Raw genomic sequence first — 25,607 nt, forward strand, 5'->3', positions numbered from 1 at the left:
AATTATAAGTTATATATTTTCCGTTCCGAAATATTTAGTTTTACCTTCAATGAGCAAACTGAATTCTCTTTAACGACGCAACAATCAACTCGATCCAACAATTCAATTTCTACTACTTTGCAAAGATGGTTTCGTATTGTTGTAATGTAAATAGACGCAAAATAAGTGATAAGCTCGTTCTTTTTAGATTCTCCACCTAAGCCACATACATAATCATCGATACATTTTTGTGATAGATTTGTAGTCAACGTGTCGTTTTGTTTCAAGGTGTCATAAAAGTGAACAAATCATTTAGGTTGACTGACATGCGAACAATTTCCCCGTTATATGTACAAATAGCCATCATAATCGAGCTGACTTTTAGCTATGGTAGATTATGTGTACACCCTCGTGGTTCTATCTGTACGACGTGTTTGGTTAGGTTACACAAAGGATAGGTCTGTGTCGTGTTTCGCACTGGCTACACACCCACTGGAGTCAGCTGGCTTGGTACCCTGTTTAAGATTATGTTTGTGCTCTTTGTCAGCAGGAAATCATTATTTTCGATAATAGAGAGGTAGTCAGAAATTGTGATTAATATTCGAGAATCCGCGATAAAAATTGCTTACACAATACCGCGAACGTATTTTTAATCATAGAAAATATAGTAGTTAACTGAAGACATTATACAAGCATGTACATTTAATCATATCATATGATCACGGAACTTCTTATTTTTATTCAATCTCGAGTTAACTGCATACTTGAAAAAAGTAAAACAACCGCTGAAAAGTTGTTCTGATAAACTTAAAATATTGTCCAATCGAAGCACGCTTCGTAAGGATTATAATTAAGCCAACGATCGATATATTGACCGGACGATGTTAGGTTTAAGGTGGATTAAGATAGATCTTTAGATATCCTCGATAATTTCATGAATCATCGTTCGTTCAGAAGTAATTCGCATAAGCTGCTTCCAGTTCCATATCGAACGCAATGGGAAACGTGTCCAAGAATGAAATCCGCGAAGCCTATTCAGTACAACGCAGAGAATAGTCTTTCCTCATTTTTTTCCGGGCAAAGACAGGAAGAATGGATAATTCGCTGACACAACGGCTCAACTGTTCTGATCACTCGAACGAGCATCCATTATCCACCTTAGTGGTATCTAGTACGATACAGAAACGCACCGCAAAGGGACGAAATTAATAACTGTTTGCGGACACGTTAAGCCCCTTTGCAGCCGTCCGCTTTATTAATTTAAGCTGGCTATTAAGCCAGGAGACAGATTTCTATCGCGATTTTGCTGTTACACGCGCGACAATTGCTTCTCTTTTTACGATAAACAATCATGCTGCACAAAGTATTTAGCACAGCGTTTTAAGTGAATTCTGATTATTGGTAATACATTAGACTTGAAACTTAAATAAAGCTGAACTAAAATTTATGAAATTATAAATCCTATATACACGTTTTAAGCAAACATTTGATGCTTTTGTTTCTCTCTTTTCTCCGCGAAAATATTTAATATATTATTGCACAATGCTATAATGTATTTTTATCATTTTTGTTTCAGATGTCAACATGGTGGCCGAACCAAAACCCCATCAAACCGGACGCAAACGACAGAATGTAACCAAAACTGGCAACGATTGGTATGTGAACATACTTCATCTAACTACGTAATATTAATACGTTTACTGATGAATGCTGTAAATCTAAGAAATATTTTGAATTATCGCTGTAACGTTAAAGATATCGAATATTCTATCGAACATGCTGTTTATTCAAGTTATTTCCGTCCATGGATGGAACTACCATGATAGTCAGCGTATTAAAATTCAATTTTCGAAACAGTGTGAGCTAATATACACAGTATTGATATGAAATGTAACAAGATCCAGTTTACATATTTCTGTTGCTGCCATTTGATAATGACAAGTAACGTTATCAAAAACTAGTAGAAGAACCGGCTACAATCTTTACGGAGAAAAAAGATAGAATCACATTAAAGTCCTTCTTATCCAAATTTGAAGATCAGATTTTGCATGAACGTGAGTAATAAAGACATACACACCGTAGGAGTGCAAAGAAAACGCGAATAATAAGTAGGAAGATATCACACGAGGAAATTCGTAGATTCTAGTGGAAAATTGGGTTAGAGAGTGTCGATTGTGTCGGTCTGCCGGATGAAAAATGGCGTTCTTCTTCGGTCTATTCCAAAAATCTGTAATGTGGCGCGAGACTTGGCAGCTAGCCTAAGCCTGCAGATCGCATCACGGACGAGGAAGTTGGTCGCGGGTCGCGCATAAATCTTCCACGTAAACGGAGAAGTCGCATTTCATTCGAAGGGCGACCGCTTGATCCTGTCGCCGTCGCTGGCTCGAACGGTGAGATCGCCTTAAGAACAGCGCCAAACAAATGCTAAACTCGATCTAACTGGCCTGCTCTTCGCGCCATGCTTCTCGCTTGACGACGTGCTGAAACAGTGTTTTACGCGACGTACGTGACCATGAAATTGCGAGAACCTCTCAGCTCGACGAGAAAAGCATCACCCGGAAATGAAACAACGATAATCGCCGGCTAATCCGCCTGCACTCGCGATTGTTTAGCGTTTAGACTGATTAAGCTGACGCTTTTTGCCGGAAAAACGCTGGATATATTAGAATCGCTTTGTTCCTAGACTTGTTTATTTCTCCATCGCGTTTTCTGACGGAATTTCGATTGTATATCGACAGATGGATTTTCGCAAAATTCGCCGAACGTTTGGGAGGTTCTCTCAAACGAAGTTCGAGGAAAGGACAGAGAAGGATAGATGATAGGGGGAACCACGGTCGTATTTCCTAGAAGGGAAATAACGTATGTACATTGTTATTATTCGATTCCTCGATAAAACGTGTTCGATATCCAAACGGTGAGTGAAAAGGAAGTGATATAGGAAGGTATATACTTCGATTTATTAAATTTTTACTAGAATTTTAGCTATATCGGTAAAGTGAAATATAAAAGTGTACATAACAAAGAGATGTTAGCGTGAATATTTTAGCAGCAACTATGACATGACTTACCACCTTTTAGGAGCAAAAGATTAGAGATTGGAAGTTTTATACCTTTTTGGGGGAGAGAGTCACGTAAGAGCGTTGATCAATAGCGCTGATGGAGTATTTTATTAAAAAGATATATTTATGGTTAATGGAGCGGACTAATATGAAGTGAAAGATAGCACGATCGAATTAACACGAAGAATCAAAAAATTCTGTATCGTTGGAAATTTTATTACCACCTTCATTGTTCGTTTTAATATGCCACTATAATTCTCTGATATTGAATTACTTTCTCGGAATCCAAGAAGCTGCAAATATTACTTTGATAACGCTTTTCCACCAATGAGACCAGATAAAACAGGTTGTTCGTTGCTTTAGGGACAATGTCCCTGGGGAAGGCAGAATTCCGCAGGTTTCTGTAGGGAAACCGTGACATCTCGTATCGCGTCATCTGGTTTCACGATCTGCCGGCCGAAGAAAACGAGCCAGTCAACTCTGGCAACTGGTTAAAGTCCGCAAGCAAAGTGGACCGAGGGACACCGATTGTTTAGACCCTAAACTTTGGAGGGACATAGAGCGTGTTTGGTTGGTTGCACGAAACACGGTCTCTGTCCTCAGCTTGCGCGATAGTCGCTAATATAAAACGGCAGTAAACCGTGATTGTTAAAATTTAACGATCCACCCGTTTTTCGCTGCAATATTTCTCGCGTACAGAATGAATTTTCCGGCGGTTCTCGCGTGACATTTAAAATTTGCCGAAACATGCGGCAAAATGCGGTATTGTGCGACTACTGAGTCTGACTGCTGCCTCGTTGTCGCTATTTTTTAGCTTCGCAGCAAATTGAAAGGAATAACGACGATCATTTTTCGACGATGGCTGAAACGGTCGCTTCGAAAAATTTTCATCCCGTCGTTTGAAAAATATAGCACGGCTCCGTTGAAATACGCCCCCATGTTGTCCGCTACTCTTTCAAGCCAATAGACAAACGCAGAATTGGTCTGTTTGGAAATATTCAGTAAGATTTAGTATGCAGTGTCTTTAATTGGCGTAGATTCCGATTTCAAATTTCCTTTCTTCTTTTTTTTCTTTTTGTTTCTTTTTGTAGTTCTTATTCGTGGTTATTGCATCGAAAAATATTTCTAGTAGGTACCTCGTGAATTTTTGCTTATTAAGATAAATTGACTACTATGTGCAATTTTAACGTGTAATTTTTTTGTCAAAGATAATTACAAGTTATAAAATTATTTTTCACATCGAATGTTCCGTAGGGAATGTGTAGGTATATAACATATTATTAATAGAAATTCAGAACTTTCTAGCTATAAAACGTGACATTTGCAGGAGCATATCGTGCAATATTAAAATTTGTATATTCTACAATACATAAGAAATGACGATGGAATGGTGCATATGCTAGCGTGCTATCGATTTTTCAATAATTTCAGAAACAAAGCGAGACATTTCATACATATATTATGTAAAATCGCATACAATCTTGGAATATGATATCCTCCCCGTTAATATGGTTTATTGTCTAAATATTATTAATAAATACTGTGTGTTTTAAATGGGAATTTCGAATGTGAGTTACATTAAGGTGTAAAAAATGCGCGTAATATTATTGACAATGGTCGCTTTCGCTATTTTCGGTGTGTGAAAACGTTTAAACGCGAGTAAAATGTTTCAACGAAATCCTATCTGAATTGAAATCCACTTGAAAATGGTTTTGAATTATTTTAAAAAATCCATGTTCCACATTGTTGAATTTCAGTAAAGTTTCCAATGGGGAAAATTTTTGAAGCTGCTACTCTTACCGTTTGAGTGTTGCTCATTTCGCGGACATGATATTTGGATACTGTCAGAATTTAAAAGTCTGCTAGTCTGGCCGTCCCTTTTCTCATATAGGGCTTTCTATTAAATTTTCGAACAAATTTTTCTTGCTACGTTACACACCTGCATCAGCTTTTATTTCTAATTCGTGTTTCTACAATCCTAATGCATTTTGATATTCTATTTCCATTTATTTCTCTGGTATTTGTCACTATCGCATAACATTATTATATTTATATAAATTATTACATTTCGTACGTGTAAAAATACGATTCACCAAAAAATAGGAATTGCATAATTATTTAATTTCCAATCTTTTTGGTCCAATTTAAAATTCAAATTTCATGCAAAGAGAAAAGGGGTGATAATGAATAAATTTCCCTTAGAAAAAACAATAATGGCGGGCGCAGAGGCGATCTCGTTCACGCGTCTGCCCTTCTACCGATGAAAATAATTGCTTGTACACGCAGCAGCTGTCCTCTTCATCAGCCGTACGTACCCATTGTCCGTCAGACGTTTTCACGGAATTGTCGGCTTTATAACGTCACGTCATTTACCGTCGAGGCATCTTGGAGCAGGGCGAAGTTGTTGTCTGGCTAACACAGCTGCTGGCCGCGAGACAGTAAAATCACCGTCCTAGCCATTGTGTCCATCATGATATGCAAGGCTGAAAATTTTATGAGGGATGAGAGGCTCAAAACTTAAACGAAAAACATCGTTAGTTAAGATTATACGATTTTCTAAAGCTTCTTGCTTTTCGTATGCAATTAATCAATTAATTTTGAAAATCCCCAATGTACATACGTTTCAGGGTAATATTCAGTATGAATTATGTATTTAATCCTTGACGTCCTAAACAGTGTACGTTCACTAAAATGTTGCTACGGATAGAATATAGTTAGGATCTTGATGTTATGCACATATTTACCTACTTATGCTACTTCCATGTTACATATATTATGTAACATAATTCAGAACGTACGTATTAAAAAATTGAAGACGGGATATGCTATAGCATTTGTTTCGTGCCTTTCTTTCTTGTTTTGATTTTCATGTTGTACATTCCTTGATATAAATTACAGTGGTTGGTTACGGTCAAAGGAGAAAAGAAATTTTTTACTCGCATACAGGATAACCGAATTAATATGATTTCACGAACTGGTCGAGAATTTTAAACGAAGAGCGTACTGTTAATGTAGGAATAAGTAATTAGACACGTACAAACTTAACTAGACTTTTAACAAGTTCGTTTTAATCTTCCCTCTCGAAGCGAGTTTCTCAGGGGTAACTTTCCATTCCTTTTCTGGTAATTGGCAATCATCCGGAGCGGCAGACTGCTGCAAATAATCAAAAAATTATGTATAACAGACAAATTAATAAACTACAAGCGCTAATATAATTTCAGTAATATTAGCTCGACAAATTAGATGAAAGCCAAAGTTACACGAGTACGATAATTTATCAAACAAAATGAAAAAAAGGTGATCGAATAATATAATTTTTTGTGAGCACTGTCATCTTCGTCATTTTGACGAAAAAAAATAAAAATCAAAGTTTAAACGATCGTTCACTTTTGGCCAATCGAATTACGTTCTCAAACTTCCTCTAAAAGAGAAAACCACCCTCTTTACAACCTCGTAACTCAACCAAAATTCCATCTCCGCAGACGTTCTGTTGAGACCAATCTGAAAACGTCAAGGCACAGGTAACTGCATAGTTGTACACCGCGGGATACCGCGGATGGTCTGACAGTTTCCGTGAACGTAAAAAGAGGCCGTGACAGGGGAGAAAGAGCGAGAGAGAAAGGAAGAAAAAGAGCGAAAGGGGAAGAGAAGGAGACAAAGCTGGAAAACATATTTCGCACCGGCTGATGCATTATCCGTGAGATGTCTGCAACAGATAGTGTCGTGGGAAAACGTCGATAGCCCTTTTCGCGAATGAAGTCTATTCTCAGGCTTTTTCTTCCGTTTTCCACCGCTTACAATCTCGTTCTTCCTTCTTCTTTTTTTCCTCCTCTCTCCCTCCTTCTTCCACCCTGTTTTGCCCTCTTTTCTCGCGCCTCTTCTTTTTTCTACTCTTCCAGAAGATTCGCGCCGGCAAAAAGGCAGTTTCGCGACGATTTTCGCGTGTCCATTGAGAGAGACAGAGCGGAACTTTTTTTCCTCTGGTGGTCGTTGAACGGTCGACACTTTTTTGATGACTCCTCGGCGACGTAATTTTCCGTCATCCAGCAACGAATGACGAGCGCGAAGAGCCTCCGCAAAAGTGACTATAATAGTTTCCACGGTGAACAATGCCCAGACTTCGAGAGTTTCGAGGTAAATGCGCGTACTGCTGCTGCTGGCTGGCGTTTCGCGTTGAAAGAAATTGTTCGTGAAGTACGTTGTCCGGAAAGATTCTTGCCCGATGCTCTCTTCTTCTACCAGTTCTTTTCCTCCATCTTTTTCTTCTTCTTCTTCTTCTTCGTCATCGTCGTCGTCGACGTCCTTTCGTTCTTCGTCTTTTTCATTTCTTCTTTTTGTTTTGTCCGCGGGAGCATTCGTTTACTGATTCGAGGAAATAATATGGTTGGATGAAGAATATCCGAGGACGATCGCGATAGTGAAATTCGCAGTGCAAGCACTTGCGTCTGGGATTGCTAGATGTCGATGAACCTTCCTGAAAGGAACCTGGTTCTTAGATCTTCTTTGACGAAGTTTGAAATGGGACAGTTCTTTATTTTATTACGTTCGTCGAGCTCTTCCATAATTTACCGATCGTTTTTCAGTCAATTCCACAATCTTTAAATTCTAAGAAGTTGTTTTAATTATACAAGGCTTTAAAGAAAGGATCGAAGAGTTTAAAGATAGTTCAATTAAAGTGATAAGTGGGAAATGTATGTATAAAACAAACAATGTTTCACACATTGAATATACATTCGTCGATTTATTATTTCAACCTGGAAATGTCGTATTCAAGGAAGCATCAAACGCCTCTCCAACAGCACGATAAAACTCGCAGATAGAAACAGCTCCAATCACTCTGCCCTCTGTTTGCGTCTCTTCACTTCGCCCACGCAACCTTAAATCAATTTCGACAATGTCATTGAACGAGACTGAAACAAGATTCCCAACGCGTGACAAAAGTGACGGCAACGGAACCAACGGTCGGTAGTGCCGTTAGACGAATAAATAAGTCAGAGTAGCCCGGCACAAGGGGAAATATACGTACAAACAGGGAGGCGAATGCGATATCTCGAAGGCGTCACTTAATATCGTCAGTCGACGCCCAATGTTCTCCCCGTTCTTCCACTGTCGCGCTTTAATGTAGCCGTCAATCCACACCGTTTTCACCAACTCTCACGAATTCCCCTGTTTTCGTAGTTGTCGCCGTCGTCGTCACCGTCATCGTTCCAGCAGCCTGCGTTTGTAAATCGTGTCGAATCGAAGCTCTGCTCCGGGTCGATCGTAATCGTCCGTTTTATTCTCGTCGCGCGGCACCACCGAGGATGCAAATGGTCGTCCGGTGGACGGCCAAATAAATTTGCATATTAAGCTATATTTTAATACGCGTGCGTGTCCACAGTAACAGCGAGACATTTAAAAATTATACTTGCAAACAGGGGAACATAATTAACGTCACCGGCACGCACCATCATCCAGCGACGTCGACTCGCCCTCACCCTCATCCTCGCCCTCGCCTTCGCCCTCGTCCTCCTCCGTAGCATTCGGTTACCGCGCCGTTCAAAATTTACCACTCGTTTCGAGTGTCCCGAGACGAGAGAAACTCGCACGACGCCGGAATTTTAATTCGCGAATGATGAATCACGCGAGAAAGGTAAATCGCGTTGGTTCGCGTCACACCACCGCCGATAGACCCACCTCGTCCGTGCATTTTTCTCTACCCGAACGACGAATTTTGATTCACTCGAGACGACGAACGTAATACGGTCACGTCGCGGGAAAGTTTGTCCTGGATAGTTCGGAGTAATTTGTCAGTATCAGATTGGAGGGAAATGTAGTGCGGAGACGCGCTGTTTACTCGTTTCCGATTGCCTCTGTCTCGTTAACGTAATGGAGGCTTGATGACGGCCAAGTTTGAACCGGTTTCGAGAGGACAGGAAAGGTACTCCATGTATATCTCGTTTACGAACATTTTAGTTTCGACGAGATCCTGATGACTTTTTCAAGGAATTTTGTAAGTTGTATCTTCGACGAACCAGTTTGGTTTCGTGAAATCGTACAAAATAACACGTCATTTCGTTTGAACTAAAGTGATTTTGGATATAGGACGTGTATACGATCCTTGCTTTCGACTCTTTTCGTACAATTCTCTATTCCAACTGACGATTTTCAACAACAATTACAACTCAACGGTCACAAGTCAATTGTTTTTTTGATCCGATTCGTTTCTTTTTTTCGCCTCTCAATATCCGCACTATGCACGCGTTCGTTAGGCGTCTGCGACCGTTGTAACGTATGCCTTCTTCCAAATATTCGGCAGAAGGACCGTAGCAATATCGATGGCTCATTAGGCCTGTCGGCACTTACGCTTCAGTGATACTTGTATCGACGAAACCGTTGGAAAGTTTTGTTCTCGAATGCCGCTACAAACTTTATCGCATTAGAATTTGGATCGAAGCTGCCATAAAAAGCTGCTTTCGCGAGAATTTATAAAACGTTTGAAATGAATTTAGGAAACAATGAAAATTCAGTTTCGCGAAACTTTATAAAATAATGTTTCGTTTCACTGAAACCATATTGCATCCAGATTTAGATATTTCAATAATACAATTAATTCGATGCGCTTTGATCTGATAGATTTTATTTTGGGCAGACCCTTTCTTCTTTCGCTATTGTATCACAGTATTAAATTCGCTTAATTATTCATTTACGTCATATTGATACCAAATTAGTTATTAATTGAGTATCAATTAAAATCAGAACGTCAATTGTTTTGCGGTGGGCTGTGTGCCAGTCCGAGGATATTTGATTATAGTAAATTTGCATATACATATTTGATGTTTCATAGCAACATAATGCCATTGATTATAGAATTAAAATTTCAAGGATCGTTAATACGAAGTTAACATCATATCAATTAACAGCATTGACGACCTGGGGAAAAAGCGAAAACCTAGCTATTTTATTATTGTTTTGAAATGAATTCAAATATCCCAGAATGCTCTTAGAAAATTAAAGATAGACCAAGTCTTACACACTATGTAATTATTAGAATATTCATGCATTTACTAGAATAATCTTCCTGTGTAATGAATATTTAATTATGACTATAAGTCTTTTCGTCTGGGGTGATTCAATGAATCTAATTCTGTCACATCTGATAATGTGAATTATTATTAATATATATATATATATATATATATATATATATATATATGCAATTATCATTCCGAATTTCATGATCAGTACAAATCCACGGTACGTTCATTCAACTATTTCGTCGAACAAACGATCAGGGGACAACTCGGACGTCTAGTTCGCGTGCATGGAACATCGATTCACCGGTTGAGTGACGAATGAAGACTACTTCCGGCAGAATCGACAGGTCTGTTGCAATCATTCCAATACCTGGCTGATATTTCATGATGGAGTGGCGATACTCGGCGATCGGTAACCACAAAATCGAATCCGATGATCTCGTTTTGTACCATTGATTCGAAATTAATGATTGGGAAATGAGGTTCGTTCGAAATTTTTCAACGGCAACGTTTGATAAAATCGGTTGTGGAGGATCCTTTGATAACACTCATGAAACGCTGTCATCGCGTTATTTCTGTGGATATGATTTTTAAGAGGATTAAAGACGCGGGGAAATTTAAAAAATATCGAAAATAATTAGGTAGTTTAATTATCTTGATAGATCAGTGCATTGTGGGGAAAAATGGGGATTATAAATTTTCAGTACGCTTCGAACGTGAATGTGTAAAAAAAGTTAATTCTCTTTGGTAATCCTTTGTTATAATTGCTTTTCCGTGATATGTTTAGTTTTTTTGTTTTTTTTTTTTTTTTAATAGAAATTAAAAAATGTAAAACATTGCTGAACAAATAGTCATTTAAGTCGCTACTCATTCTAATAGAGAAGAGAAATAATTTTTTTTACTTTTCCATCATTCCATAATCTGTGAAATTTGAAAACAATCGCGCAATTTTTTCAACAAATGAAAATATCGGAGTATTTTTTATTTGGAAATTTATTTGAAAATATCAACGCTATGTATTTTTTTTTTTTTTTTTTTTTTTTTAAGCAGGAACTATTCTGTAAACAACGTTACTTTCGGAAATTGCAGGCGGTTTTGAACGCAACAAGTGAGAAGCTTGAATAACGAGGACTGGCCACCTCGGCTATATATTTTCCCTTGACAAGTTTTAATGAAATTCCATATCTGATTCTTTTAATAATATTCATCGACGAATTCCTGCTTTGATGAAAATCTACGTACCGCTAGTGCTCATGAAAGGGAACAACGTTCTAGATTCTAGATTATCATTGGCTCGTTTCTGCTTCGTTTAGGAGGAAACTGATACGTTCCAAGGTAATCTACATCTTTGTCTTTTTCGTGTCACAAAGAGCACGTAATTTACTTGATTGTAAAGATCACGTCCAGCCCTTAGCATGATTGTAAGAATCTAAAAACGACATATTTTAGTTTATTTAATAATAATTTCTGTTTAGACCGCGGTACAGTAACACGTTCTTAATCATTTTTATAACGCATAGTACGATAAAATATTATTTTTCTATAAAATGATATTAACGCAAAAATTCTCGTATAAAGGAACTCCGTGTTAACGCGCGTTATTTAAAACATGTTTGTCATAAACAAGTAACCCTGTCGTTATCGCGAACTTGTTCGATGAAATTTAATTATTCGGAAAATTAATTTCACATAAATGCAATTCGCCAAAGCAATCTTAATGAAAAGACATTTTACAAAAAAAATGTCTGAAAACAAATTGCGCATATTTACGCTTGCAACTGACGTTTCCTGGAATAACAATCTCATTAGAAGGATTTCAAACTAAACACCTGAAGTTAATTGAAAGTCCGATTTTGGAATTAATGTTGTTACGAAGTAAATTCTGTGGACTATGTGATGCCACGATATAATTACGAAATTATTTGTTGCATATAGTACAGTAACTAGACTGTGATAACAGAAGATAGTTGGTGACTTACACGTAATGACCGATATCCCGTTGTTATATCTGATTTTAGTGAGTAGAAAAGAATAGAACTCGAGATGGCATTTAACGTTTCTGACCTGAAATGACCTACGGCAGAGAAGCACATTAATATAGCTAATGGTATTTCAAAACTTAGTTTCTCTCTCCTGGGACAAAACTCGCCTAATTGGTCCACTTTCCTCTGAGCACGAATTGAAGCGGAAACCGCGTTTGTTACCAATTTGCGACAGCCACGGATAGCATTGTTATTATTATTTACATAATAAGCAGATGCACGCGTTAAAAATAACGGATGCCGTGGTTTAATGATATTTTCACATTTTCAACTTCATCGCGATAACGAACGCTTTTATTCGCTATTCCAAGGATTATAAATTTGACGTCCTTGCATTGGATTATTTGATATTAATTAAAGCCTATATTTAGCATCGAGATTTAGCATCGCCAGTATTTTCGTACTATATCCTTCATTTTTAATTCTTGTGAGAAAATATTCATCTCCGCTTAATGCTTACGCTCTAAAAGTAATATTAAAAGAGCTATTTTGAGAAACATTAATGTTCGTGTGACTATTAATATTCAAATGACTGGTATATATTTATTTTAACTAAAACAAGAAAAGTGATATAAATGTTTCAATATTACTGTGAATTTCGTTCTCTGCAAATAATTAAACGATATTTCTGAGAAATTGCTGTTAGCAACCTTATACCTACATGTTCCATATTACTACAAAATTACGGTTAGGTGCAATAATTTTCTTGTAGAGCGAACCGAACGTTTAAACAAGCTTTTCTATAAATTCTCGTTGGTCTTGTACTTTTGAATTTGCCTGTACAGTTAACAGAGGCCTTCCAGCCCTTAACACCGAACATAAATATTAATAAGCAAGCGGTGAAATTCACGCTTATCGTGGCACCGTGAAGATTTACATGAGATAACACGACTTTCCTTTTGCTATACGGCCGTTTGTGTGGCCCGTGCACGTGTATCCAGCAGAAAACACGTCGGCATTTACATACGACGTCGGATAAGGCAGTCACGGAGATCGTTTTGCGGCCGCAACTTTTATCGCGACTGATATCTCGCCGGGTGGTATTGCATTTTTTTTAGAATAAATAACGAGACTTGGGATGATGAAGCAAGAGCTGTTACATAGCGTTGTTTACGCGCCATGTGAATGGAACACTTTGAGAAATGATCTTTGCATTTTCACCCCTCGAAGATGTTGCGATAGTATTGCTTTAAACCCTACCTACCTTTCTACCATTCTAATTTCTTTCGTCCCCTTTGAGCCTACGATCGACCTTTTTAGCGAAATTGCTTAAAAATAGTACTTCAAAAATGGTACTTCTACGATAATAAGTAATAGTATTTACATATAGTATTACATATAGTATACATATCTTAATACATATAGTATTACATATAGTAATAGTATTTAAAATATTATTTTTGCAATAATAGTTAATAGCATCTAAATTGTTTAAAAATATTATTTGTAAGAATATTTGCATTGATTTCCTGTTTCGAAATTGCTTAAATATGGTATTGCAAAAGTAGTTACAAGATGTCTAGAATTGAAAATAAGAACTAGAAAATAAGATGGAATCTTTGTATTTTCATCCCTCTGAAATGTTACCATAATAATACTGCTTTAAACTTTTCATCTTACCAGTCTTAAGCTATAGTGTGTTTAACGAAGTACCAAGTACTTTGTCTATTAGAAATTTATATATTTGACATTTGAAGCTGTCCGAAATATAATTCATTAAGGGCTTGCCATGTTCTATATTACCAAATTCCATTATTGATTTAGGTGCTTATTATTTGTGGCTGTTGTAAAACGTAAATACGTAATTTATTAGGAAACGCATGCATTATTAGTGACGTAGCTGTATCGTGTATTACCGAATGCTGCGTTAATGTTGGTGATTACGCGCGCGTGTTCCTTCTACGCTATTCGTATCTGAATGCGTTGCTCGATAACGTTTGGCTTACCACAAACCGCTGCATAACTCGGAACCCCCCACTATGTGTTAAACAACATTGATTAGTGACATCTGTAGAGTTAATATTCCGATAAATTTAATGTCCCTTTCGTATCTCGTTTAATGCCGGTGATAATTGCGTCATTAAATATTATTTTGTAGCTGTTGTCACGAAAGAGTCAATAAATCGCGATATTTAGCCAATTTTAATTAGTCCACGCATAATTTTCCTACAGTTATTATAAAATATTTAAGCAATATATAAGTTAGATAAAGAGGGTAAATATGTGATTGAAATAATTTTGTTCTATAATGTGTTATTTTCAAACGTAAAGCTAGCGTTATTAAAGCAGAACATTCACTTCAACGTCCTGTTTCAAATTGTACATTCGCATAAACTTTAATGATATGTTTATTCTGCATGGAATGAAGCATCGTCGATGACGAAAAATATTTATTGCATTACAATATGCGTTACACTGTTAATTTAACACTACACAATTTGCAAGATGATAGATCTTCATATATTCGTAGACAGACGCGTAATGTACTTTACTTCACCCTGCTGCTTTACTTTATTTTGGTACTGTTAAATATCAAGATATTACGCTCTTCGCAATGAGAAATAATAAATTAAGCCTCTAAGTTGCCTGTTTATCGTCGACTTACGACATCATCTGGAGGTAAAAAAGCAGTTCGGTTTCGAGTTCTCCCCAACGTTAATTCACTGCTGGCTTCCCTGTGAGTTACTTCACACCCCCTCGGTTTCTCCATTAGCCTATCAGACATGGCTGGCCCGTAATTGCTCGCGGCCGCACTTCGTTCACCAGGGTTAATTTCAAGTATACCCTGTCCATCGGATATACAACGAAGATTGTTCGTTCGTCGTGTATTCGATAAGCTTCGTCTGGCTGCGAGTGCTCGGTTCTCTCCACCCTCTGTGGTCCTGGTACACAGGCCGCACGAGCACAAACAACGTCTCCCCGGCCGTGGTGAAACGCCGATGAGTATATTTGCAGATCAGTCGGGCGAGTTCTACCAACATTTCAGCATCGTTAGCATTCAATTACGCGATTATTGAGGGTCTTGACCGATTCGTGCGCCCCTGCCTTCTTTGATCGATACACGTCCCTTTTTGTGAAATGCCGTAGCTCGAAATAATAGCCAACTCAAGTGCCGGCTACTGCTTGCTTCTCCCCTCACCAAGTTCGTTGAACCAAGTGTCTACCTGTGTATGTGTGAATGAAATTTCAATATCTCATGTGTGAAGACTCGAGCCACTTTAAGCTCCATTAACCTATCGAAAATTTTGCTAATGAAGTATTACAGAATTCGCTGCTTCCGGACTTTAATGGAGAAGCTTGGTTATATAATCAGCGCTAGAAAATTTCTTAGAATTTTAGGAATTATTCTTCTGGTGCCAATCGGAATATAAAAATGTACAAGCGTCGGGAGATATCTTCTTCGATAAATTCCGGATCTTTCTCTTGAATTGCTGTATTTAAATTCATTTTACATTTAATATATCGTTATTGGACAAGAAAACATTCTGAATGAATAACTGTTTCAATTCTACCATATCAATTGCCGGAAACAATCAAAATCGTCAAATAATCCAACACAAAGATAGTACCCTGGATTTCTTATATGGATAAGTATGTTTGTCGTAGATATCGATTGCATTTGGTATCTAGGTCCAAAAATATTACGATCCCTGGTCCCTCTAGTTCCCTCGGCTAAAATTAAGCATGACGTACGAGGAGAATCACGATAAGTGGTAGTACACTGTGTACAAGGTTTGCGTTAAAATTGGCTAAAATGAGCAGGAGTGTAATCCAATTTCGTTGAGTAGTTTTCGTGCGCTGGGCTTTACGAGAAGAAAATATGAAACGAATGAAATTATTAAATTATTCCACTCCATTTTATCGCTAAATAATGCTACGCAATTTTGAATTTTAATTTCTCCTGGTAAACAGTAACTTTGTGCATGTATCAATAAATTCTATCAGCCGTCCTGTTGAATTTTTCAGGAAATAAAGTTGTCTCTTGTTTTGGCATTAATCCAGTTGTAAAATGCAATTTCAATTTATTATTACAATCGAGACGAGAAGTTTTTCTTAGAGTAGCAGCGATCCTTCAGCCATCGTTTGTGGCCAACAATTCGTCGAGGATTGCATATTGAGCCAGCCGTTGTTTCCGGTAATTGCGACAGGAAAGAAATACCGTTTTAAATGCAAATGTATGCAAGACAATCCGGAGATTGACTAAAGAAGCAAGACTTATCGCGACGTGATATATTTGGCTAAAAGTAGCTTTCCTTAATTGGAGATCGCATGATAATGGCGCAATTTATTTTACCCGGAATGCATAGCGTTTTCAATGATCAATTATGCACGACATTCTGACTTCAAATCGATACGACCGTCATTCTAATTATCATAGCACGATCAAGCGCCGCGTCGTTCACTGATTTATTATAATTAGCCACGATCGAGAACACGATGATATTTTATTCGATAAAAATAGAACATTCGATATAACATCGTTTAATTATCATTTATTTTTAAAAAATCTGAAATACGTTGAGAGAATTTATCACCGAAAGAATTGTAAAATTTTCAAAACTACAATCACGAAGCTAGAACCGATACATCATAAAGAGACTTTCTCTCTTCAGTTTCGCTACAAACTTTCCGAACAACCCAATATCGAAAGCAGTGTATGAGTTTCTCGTTTACAGGAAGCAAAGTGAAATAAGAGAAGCTTAAATAACGTAAAAGGGATAGCGTTAGAATAGCAACAGCGTTTCATTTTAATTGCAGGAAACAGTTGGTTTGTTCACTGGCGATTGTCAATATTGGCTGTCACGCGTTAGTTCCTCTAAATTCGCTTGGAATGTACCCACGGGTTTCCGATATGGAAACACCAGATTGATGACCGGCTCTGCAATAATTGTGATGGTTACGTACATATACAGGGCGACGCGACGGCACCCCGAGGGAGGTGAAAACTTGCCAGAGAATTATAGAAGCACGTCGGTCACGGCCAATGCATTGTAAATACGTGTTTCCAGTGCTGACGTCAGAGTTAATCAATGCAACGATTTGCCAATGATAAATCGCTAACGTGTGATAACAGGTCGAGCGTGGCTCAATCGAATCGATAAAAGCCATAGTGCCCTGAGAATTTCGTATCTCTCTTAAACGAATTGTTACTTAATTGATATGCGCATATGAAATTTTCGTACAAATTTTAATCGCATGTAGTTAACAACGAACTAGTTTCGTTCTTCCAAATTCATAAGTATTATCGGTACTAGAATTATTCATGACGGTTAAGAATTAGACTTTGATGGTTTCATTATAAATTTTTCAAACACCCAATGATTTGAATACGTTATTTGTGTTGCAAAGCTTCTCTTTTATTTTCGTAGTTAATTATCAACGATAAATATTATTCATTTTTGACGAAAATTTTTAAAGGAAGAATGGCAAGTTTTCAGAAGATTGAATTTTCGGAGCAAGGCAGGAGTCGTGGATTAGAAAGGGAGTAGCACTTGGTCAAACGATCTGACTTTCTGAACGAGTGATATCAAAATGTATTGGATGGTGAACTATCACCTTTACGGAGCTTTTATTGAAATTCTTGGAGGCGATCTTGAAAAGAATTCCTTCCTCTACCCAGTCGACTCATCTCGAAAGTCACGCCTGCGGAATGAGTTCAATGTAGGGGAACCCTTATAACGTAATTTCGAAGACTAGGATAGAACGTGCGTGAGAGAATGAAGGTTCTTAAAAAGTGATCAACCCAGAATACATTTTCTTTCCGAAATTATTTATGATTTAAGTTCTATCGACGTTCCAGAAGAAAGTGAATTCAGATATCGAATTTTATCACCTTTTATATGCTATTGAAATAGATAAGTTGATAAGTGTAGTTTTGAAAAATGTTGAAATTACGTTACAGGTGTATTTAATAGTGTGATTATATTCTTCCTAGCATATTACCCCTATATAACGAGTTTAAAGTGGCTTTTCATTTGTCCGAACCTTTAAGAATCTCCTTACTTCGTGAAACTTTCTGGCTTTAATTCTTGTAAAATGCTGAAAATTTTCGAAACTCCTTGGCGTTTTAATAATAAAGAAGGTAACTGAAAGTTCCACGAGGGTTGGTTTGATTAAAAAGCTTTTGAAAAGAGTTGATTTTAAACAGAGCGAAAAAATTCCGAAGTCTAAAGATCGTAAAGACAATGTATGGCGTCGTTGTTTCTATTCATCGATCATCCAAAGTCAATGAAATTTTATCACGTTTTATTATCCACTAACTTTCCTAAATTTTCTAAATAGGTTAGAAAAAGACTCCACCAGTTGTCTACTTAGTTTTCACTTGCTTACTCGATATTTCATAGCCGTAGTCAATCTGGAATTCGCATTATCACCGAGACGCGAGTAGAAGTCGAATTTTCCGAGCTATAGATACGGAATACCTAGCTGATAGCGTGCAAAGTAATCGCGTCAGGATGATCAGGGGAAAAGTTGACCTTCCCAGGATCTGTCTCCTCGGTTAAACCACCGAACAGACCGATGAGTGGTTCTTTTTCGTAGCCTCATCCCTATACCAAGCCATGCAGAAGTACGTACAGCGAAATGGAGTCAGTCGCGAATGACGATGGCTGGATTAGCCTAGAGGCACGTGCTGTGGACACCATTCTCCACTTCGCTTGAGTGCTTGAAAATCACGTTCACGCTGAACTCAGCCAGAAAACAGACTCCGACGATTCACGCATTCTGATTCAGTCACCGCTCTCTGGCCCCTCACTGTGCGTTCCTATGTTCAACATTCCGCCGGATTCCTTGTGTTGCCTCCGTTAGAGGACCTCTGGGTACGTTTTATGTGTCACTGGAACCAGTCGAGCCCTTTTAAGGAACGTTCGAATGTGTTGGTTATTCATATAGAAGTTTTCTTTCGGAAATAAGTTGGTTGTCGACGGGAAATTTTGTAGGAATCTCGTGAAAAGTTTCTATCTTTTTTCAAAGTAAGATAACGCGTGGTGCAGTAGGACTTTTAAGGTATTATATTTTGAAATCTGAGAGTTTCAGCTGTTCAGTGAAATATCAGAACGAAAAAACGATATTGCTTCAAAGAAAACATTAACTGAATGGATAAGCAGAATTTTACAATATGTTAAATATAAAAAAAGTATACAGGCCGTAATCATTGTAGTTATACAACGATGTAGGGTGATTCTATGTGAAAAATAAGAAAAAGATTTGGTATTAATTATATTAATTGTGTTAAATGTATTAATATACATTTACCCTGAAGTTCCGTTTTCGAGAAAATCGACTTTGAAAATTTGAGGAACATACATTAACTTGACTAATTTCAGACTCAACAAGAGTAAATAATCGACGTACATTTAGTAGAAAATAGTAGAAATAGGTATAGAAATAGTAAGAATAGTAGAAAATAATAAATAAATAGTAGAAATGTAGAATAAAATTTTTTCATAAGATGCTTCATTTTCGAGAAAAATAAATTTGAAAATGTATCGTGGAACTGTACCATACCAATTCCTAATTAAACATGTTGAAACGTTATTTCCTTGAAAATGCAGCTTCAAACGGAAAAATTTTATTTCATACTTTTGACCTATTTTCATATATGTAATAACTTCCTGTTAAATTATTTACTCATAGCTAGTCGATACTTAGCTAAGTTAAAGTATAGTTAACAAATTTTCAAACTCGATTTCTTCAAAAACGAAACTTCATACAAAAAAATTTTATTCTATGTTTCCGGCTTCTTTTTTCACGTAGAATCACCGCTTGCCCAGTTACAGTACAATCACCGGCCCTCCTACATTAGAGAATCAAAAAATTTATTCTAATTCGATATAAAGCCTGTAACAATATGATTTTCTAGTTTAAGAATTTAGAAACACGAAGTTAGCGAGTTCTTTATTTTTGTGTAGATAATGCAAATCCGGCCAGAGAACATCTTGGGGCTGGAACAGGAAGAGCACAGTTTCTTTGTTGTTATTTGAATTACACTGTCTTTTTTCTGTTTCATCTTTCCTTGCTTCTTTTTCTTTGTTTTATCCTACACATTCTGAGCTCTGCGTTACTTTTCCTTGCAACTCCTTTGTTCACTTCGTAGTAATATTAAGATAATGAGACGAGTTTTCCGGAGAAAGTCAGATACCAGTTCCCCAAGGAAGGGAATTACACTCTACGGAAATAAAAGTTTAAAGTATTTTCAAGCGTGGATATTTTACACACGATAATAGAATCTTAAATGAGGTTAAGGTGCATTGTTGCGGGGCATTAAGTATGAATTATTTCGATTATTTCCAGACATATTTTTTCGATAGACGCTCATTCTATTCTTATTTCCCTGCAATAACATTATAAAATTATTAATTTCCGATCTTCCTAAATGTCAATAAAATAACCAACTATTTGCTATAACTGATATAACTGACATTTTTCCATAATATCTTCATGTTGTATGATAACAGTAATAAGAAGGAAAATGTGATAATTTCTGTCACACGATATTAGTAGTTTCGCAATTTTATTTAGAATTGGTGTATTTACCAAAATTATTTGCTTTACATAGCAAAGCGATAAATTGAAATGGTCAGTGAATTCTGTTAAAATTATGAATTACTGTTGAATATTGTATATTTTAAATTTATAAACGCACTGCAAAGAAGCGTTTTAAGCACGGAAGCAAGCTTCTGCGAATTCCACGTTTAGATTTCCTTCGCGTTTTTCCTCTGTTCAGTATTCTTTCGCGTCTCTGTTTCTTTTTACGAAAATACCATTTACCTTCTTCGCTTCCGCTGTATCGTTCCATCGTAGTCTTTTTCGTGCACTTAACGAAAACGTCACGATAACGAGTCAAAGGTATCAGCTAGAAATAGTGCAATAGGTTAGTCGTTTCGATAGAACCTAAAAATTCATTCGCTCTTTGCGGTTTCTCCAGCACTTCGTGTCGTATCACTTCATACAACGTTTCTTTACCTGGCTTAAGAAATTTCAGAAATTTTCCCGAGAAAGAATTCTTTCTAAATTCTGCGTCATTTTGTAATAACTCTGAAAAGTTAACTTATACACCTCACACAATGTCTACAAATTTTTATCCACGAAATATATTTCCAACAACCATTGTTTTCACGCAGTCAGTAAAATGAAAATATTTCGTGACGATGAACTCGACCCACGGTTTCGACTGCAAAATTGTTCGAAAACCTAGCTACCTTTCATTACGTAACAATCGCGCATAGTATTTTTGAAAATCAGCGTCGGACATTCGGTGGTTTCCAGGAAGAACCAGATTCGTAGAAGTTTGCTCGCTTCGTATTCCATTTCCACTTTCTACCGCACTGACACACTCTTCTTTCTTTCCCTGAAACCCCCATGACCGCCGAGAGTCGATGTTTTCCTTTTTCCATCCACTTGCTTCTTTTGCACGTTCGAGTCCTTTTCCGCGACCCCTTTTGACCATTCACCGATAATGTTACGATAACGAGTCAATGCTCGGGTGCAGGAAACCGTGGTCGTCTCTTTCCTACGTGAGAAATCAAAAAGTCCTTTTTACACGGTTTAACCGAAAGCAAGAGGTCTCGCGTTTTAAATGAGATTTGCCATGTTACATAAAAAAAATATCCCGAGACAACCTGGCAATATCTTTTTTTTTTTTTTTTTTGAACGGCTCGTGTTTTTCTAATGAATCAGGTGACTCGATTACAATTACAAATTATATGTGAAATACACATATCATTTGTAGAGGTACATGTAGTAGTTTTTTGTTTGCAGAACCACAACGGGAAATATAATTCATACTTTTCATTTTTTTTATACAGGAGCAAGTTTAGAGTTCAGTATGTTGTCCATTAATCCAATTTAAATTCAGTCGCGTCATAAATTGACACGAGAGATTTTGGCTAATGATAAACGAAGTGGTATACAACAAAAATGTTTTTCCCCATGTGGTCTTCGCTTGTTAACTGTGACGATGAATAAAGGGGGTGGACTTTTTTCACATTAAAAAATACAGAGCAGAAAGACATTGCCATAAAACTTTATAATTTGGACATAGTTTAAATATGAACGACTGTGAAAAGAAGGGTAAGTGAGAACGATATTCAGTATGAAATTAGAAACATCAAGGTCGAGGCTGTGGAATTACTTTATGTTTATTCGCAATCAGTTCCACACGAGCTCTCGTTCCGGTCAAAAGCAGAAGAAGTGCTCGTCGAGTGCAATTGAGTCGAATCGTAATTTGTTGCACGATTTGATTAAGAGATTCAATTGTCGAAAATAGTGATTTGTATGCGTGCGCGTGTTTGTATGTGCCTGGCTTAACACACACTCGCCGCGAATGACCTAAATGGTACATACAAAACTCATCGATAATTATCGTATTGTCTTTCTTTTCTAAACATTTATAATACGTAATATTATTTGCTATCGAACAAATGAGATTTAGAATTTTATAAAAGCTTCTTTATAAATGGTAGATAAAAGTTGTTAAAAAAATGATCTAAACTTTACTAGATTTAATTTACTAGATTTAATAGAAGAAGAACAATCTATATTGCAAACTAAAACATTCTTTCTGCAAATAAATAATGAATATTCTTCATAAAGATAGATGGCAGTTTTAAATATTAAAGATAGAGCGATTTAAAATATTGCAAGGAAATGAGATTTCAGGCAAGATTTAATTAACTCGCTACTTCAGCATGCATTAACGAATTTAGAGAGCACTTAATCGCTATTAAATTTCCTGTCACGTCTTGTTCAGCCTAAACAGTGTATGTGTCGATAATATCGGTTATCCTGATCTTGGATACTTCAGCATCAGCTACTGATATTGGACTATTATAAGTAATAGCCCTGGCAATTGTCGATAGCTTATTACCATGTTGTAACGTTAACTACAACACCTATCAGACCAAAATATTCACTGCAACAACATTTGCATTATTATAAAATTTTATTGAATCGAAATCTATATGATACGATATATTTAAGAAATATTTTATGTATATATTGTGATAATATTTTTATTACACAGTTGATAAAATTGTACGCATAAATAACTCTTCTTCTATTTCGTATAGCGTCTATAAATAATTATGATTAATGTAGGAAATATTTTCGCAAAACGCTTGAAAACAAAAATTCCAGTGTCAACATTCATTTTTGTTCCGAGCGAGGAATCTTAAGCGTTAACGTTTGTTTGTTTTCATCTTTTTTCCCCTTGCTCCAACTGATACGAACCCCATTTTCTTATCCGCATAGTCCTCGTTTAATTTCATTCGTTGGAATTAGTAGGTCACGAACTGCTGTTAACTTATATTATGGATGACACGCGTCTACCTCATCATATTTTCATCCTACCGATCGTTTAGTATCACGTCAAAGAGCCAATATAGGGTCGTTAATATGGTATCAGTAGTTACGCTAAAATCCTGCATGAGATTTCAGTATAAAACCGTTTCATCAGTCGACCAAGTGGTCGTTTGGTATTTTTAAATTGATGCAGTTAACTGAAATTATCAAGAGGACGGAGGGAAAAGTCTGTTTGAAAATGGGGCGAAAAAATAACGCGCTGGCACATAACCGAAGTCGTCGAACAACGATAAACGTTAGGCGAACGCGGTGAAATTTTAGGAAAGTCCTCGTAAATTTTCACGCATTTTCCAACGCATGGGATTAATTAAACAATTCTAGTGAAATTTAAAACCGTTTACATGTTGTTTAAAGCAAACTAAAAGTACTCAAGTTCGTTCGTTAATTAAACTAACGTAAATTGAACAGACGACCTCGAGTTGGCAACAGATGTTGATCGCGTGAATCTAAATGAATATATAAAACCAATGAATTTAAATCAACCATATAAATGACCATTTCAACAAATAATACGAGTCCGCGTGTGAATTTGCGTAGCTGCGTAACATAACCCTAGGTCGTGAACGTTTGTAATTTTTATAACCGACAGCTTTCATTGACGCGAGTAATATGTTTAATTATTAATTATCGATCGTACAGTTAATTTTCCCACTGAAAAATTTAATTCCTTTATTCCTTGAAAAGGCTCTTCAACAATATTGCATTATTATCGAAAAAGACTGTTAAAAAATAATTCTTAATATTTTGAAACTACAGAAGATACAATCGTGTCATGTAGATTACAATATCCTTTATTCACGGTCTCATATAAAAAAGATATAAAAAAAAAGATACTCATACCGTATGCAAAAAGCACGCGCATAAAGAGAGTGCAACAAAATTTGCGCCATTAAATACACCATGTTCTCCTCCTGCTTCGTTTTCACGTTCAAACAGCTATGATGAAAAATCGTGGACAGGCCATATTTTTTCATCTAAAAAACTGTACAAAGTAAAGACCGAAAGTTTGAATAACAAAGAATTCGCCGGGAACAATCGGCCCCATAATTACACCGTCATTTTTCGATACACGCTAACCGTTCTGCACATCGACAGTTTCCTCCCTCTTTCCCTCTTTTATATCTTTTTTTCCTCTCGTGGCGCTTTGAATGCATCTGTTCCCAATTTTCAATCTAACGTTAAGACATATGAATATTTCCCCAGCGCCGACAGGCTATTAACAGTCCATATTTTTTAATTGTTTAATGATTTTTGCGTTCGTATCTTTCAAATTTTGTTTTTCTAATTAAATCGTGCAATTTTATCAATAGATAGATACAAATTCACTCATAAAATTACGAAATAATTACGAAGGAATCGAAACAAACAAAATCGAAAGTAAACAAAATAAATATGAAATATTCAGTTAAAAATTATATACTAGAATGGCTAAAACTAAAAAGATTATCATTCCAAAATTCATCAGAAAAACATTTTTTCAGTTATATCCCGCAGTGTTTCTCCTACGCTTTAATGATGAAAACACAATTAAAACATGGCAAACAATAGATAGATAGATATATTTTGTTCCATTTTATTTTACATTTTCGGGTTTCATAAATTGTACGAAATACGTAGATGTTTTTACTAAAAACAGGAATATAAAATCGTTATATAAAAATGTAAATGTAATGTAAGTTGAATATTTATTTAAACGTGAATTCAGTACTCTGTACGATGCTCTGTAAAGATATATATTTTTTGCTTTTTCCTTTCGTTCATAACCGATGCAGTTTCCTTCGCAACATTTTCGCCTGAATTTATCAAGTAATAGTCGAATAAAGTTCGGATCTTTTGGTAAACCCTGTATTTCGAATTATGCGCTTCAGTAATCGTCAATCGATTTGCTATTCGTGTCCAATCGCTGTACGGCCAGAACTGTCGTAGTTACGCTTTCGACCAGAGAATAATATTCAGACATTCTAGGTCATGAATTCGCGATCGTTTCCCAGTTTCTGACGTTTCTTTTTTCACGCGCGCTCTTTGAATCTGGTCGATATTTCTTTCTACACTCTGTAGAAATAATGAACTGTTGGAAAAAACTTGCGCGGAAGTAAGTTGGAAATAATATTTAAAGAAGAATATCTTTCATATTTCATTGAATATTATGC

The 25,607-nt window shown here is 36.5% G+C and overlaps 1 protein-coding gene across 3 annotated transcripts in view; it reads left to right on the top strand.

Moving 5' to 3' along the window:
• Window positions 1–25,607, top strand: part of LOC126923003 (uncharacterized) — a 248,788-nt gene that overhangs the window by 191,373 nt on the left and 31,808 nt on the right. For all 3 annotated transcript variants that reach the window (XM_050735985.1, XM_050735983.1, XM_050735984.1), the window contains one exon: window positions 1,556–1,634. In XM_050735985.1, coding sequence (XP_050591942.1) covers window positions 1,556–1,634 — 79 coding nt within the window. The remainder of the gene's footprint in view (window positions 1–1,555; window positions 1,635–25,607) is intronic.

The sequence above is a fragment of the Bombus affinis genome, chromosome 13 (genome assembly GCF_024516045.1).
Source record: "Bombus affinis isolate iyBomAffi1 chromosome 13, iyBomAffi1.2, whole genome shotgun sequence".
Lineage (NCBI taxonomy): Eukaryota > Metazoa > Arthropoda > Insecta > Hymenoptera > Apidae > Bombus > Bombus affinis.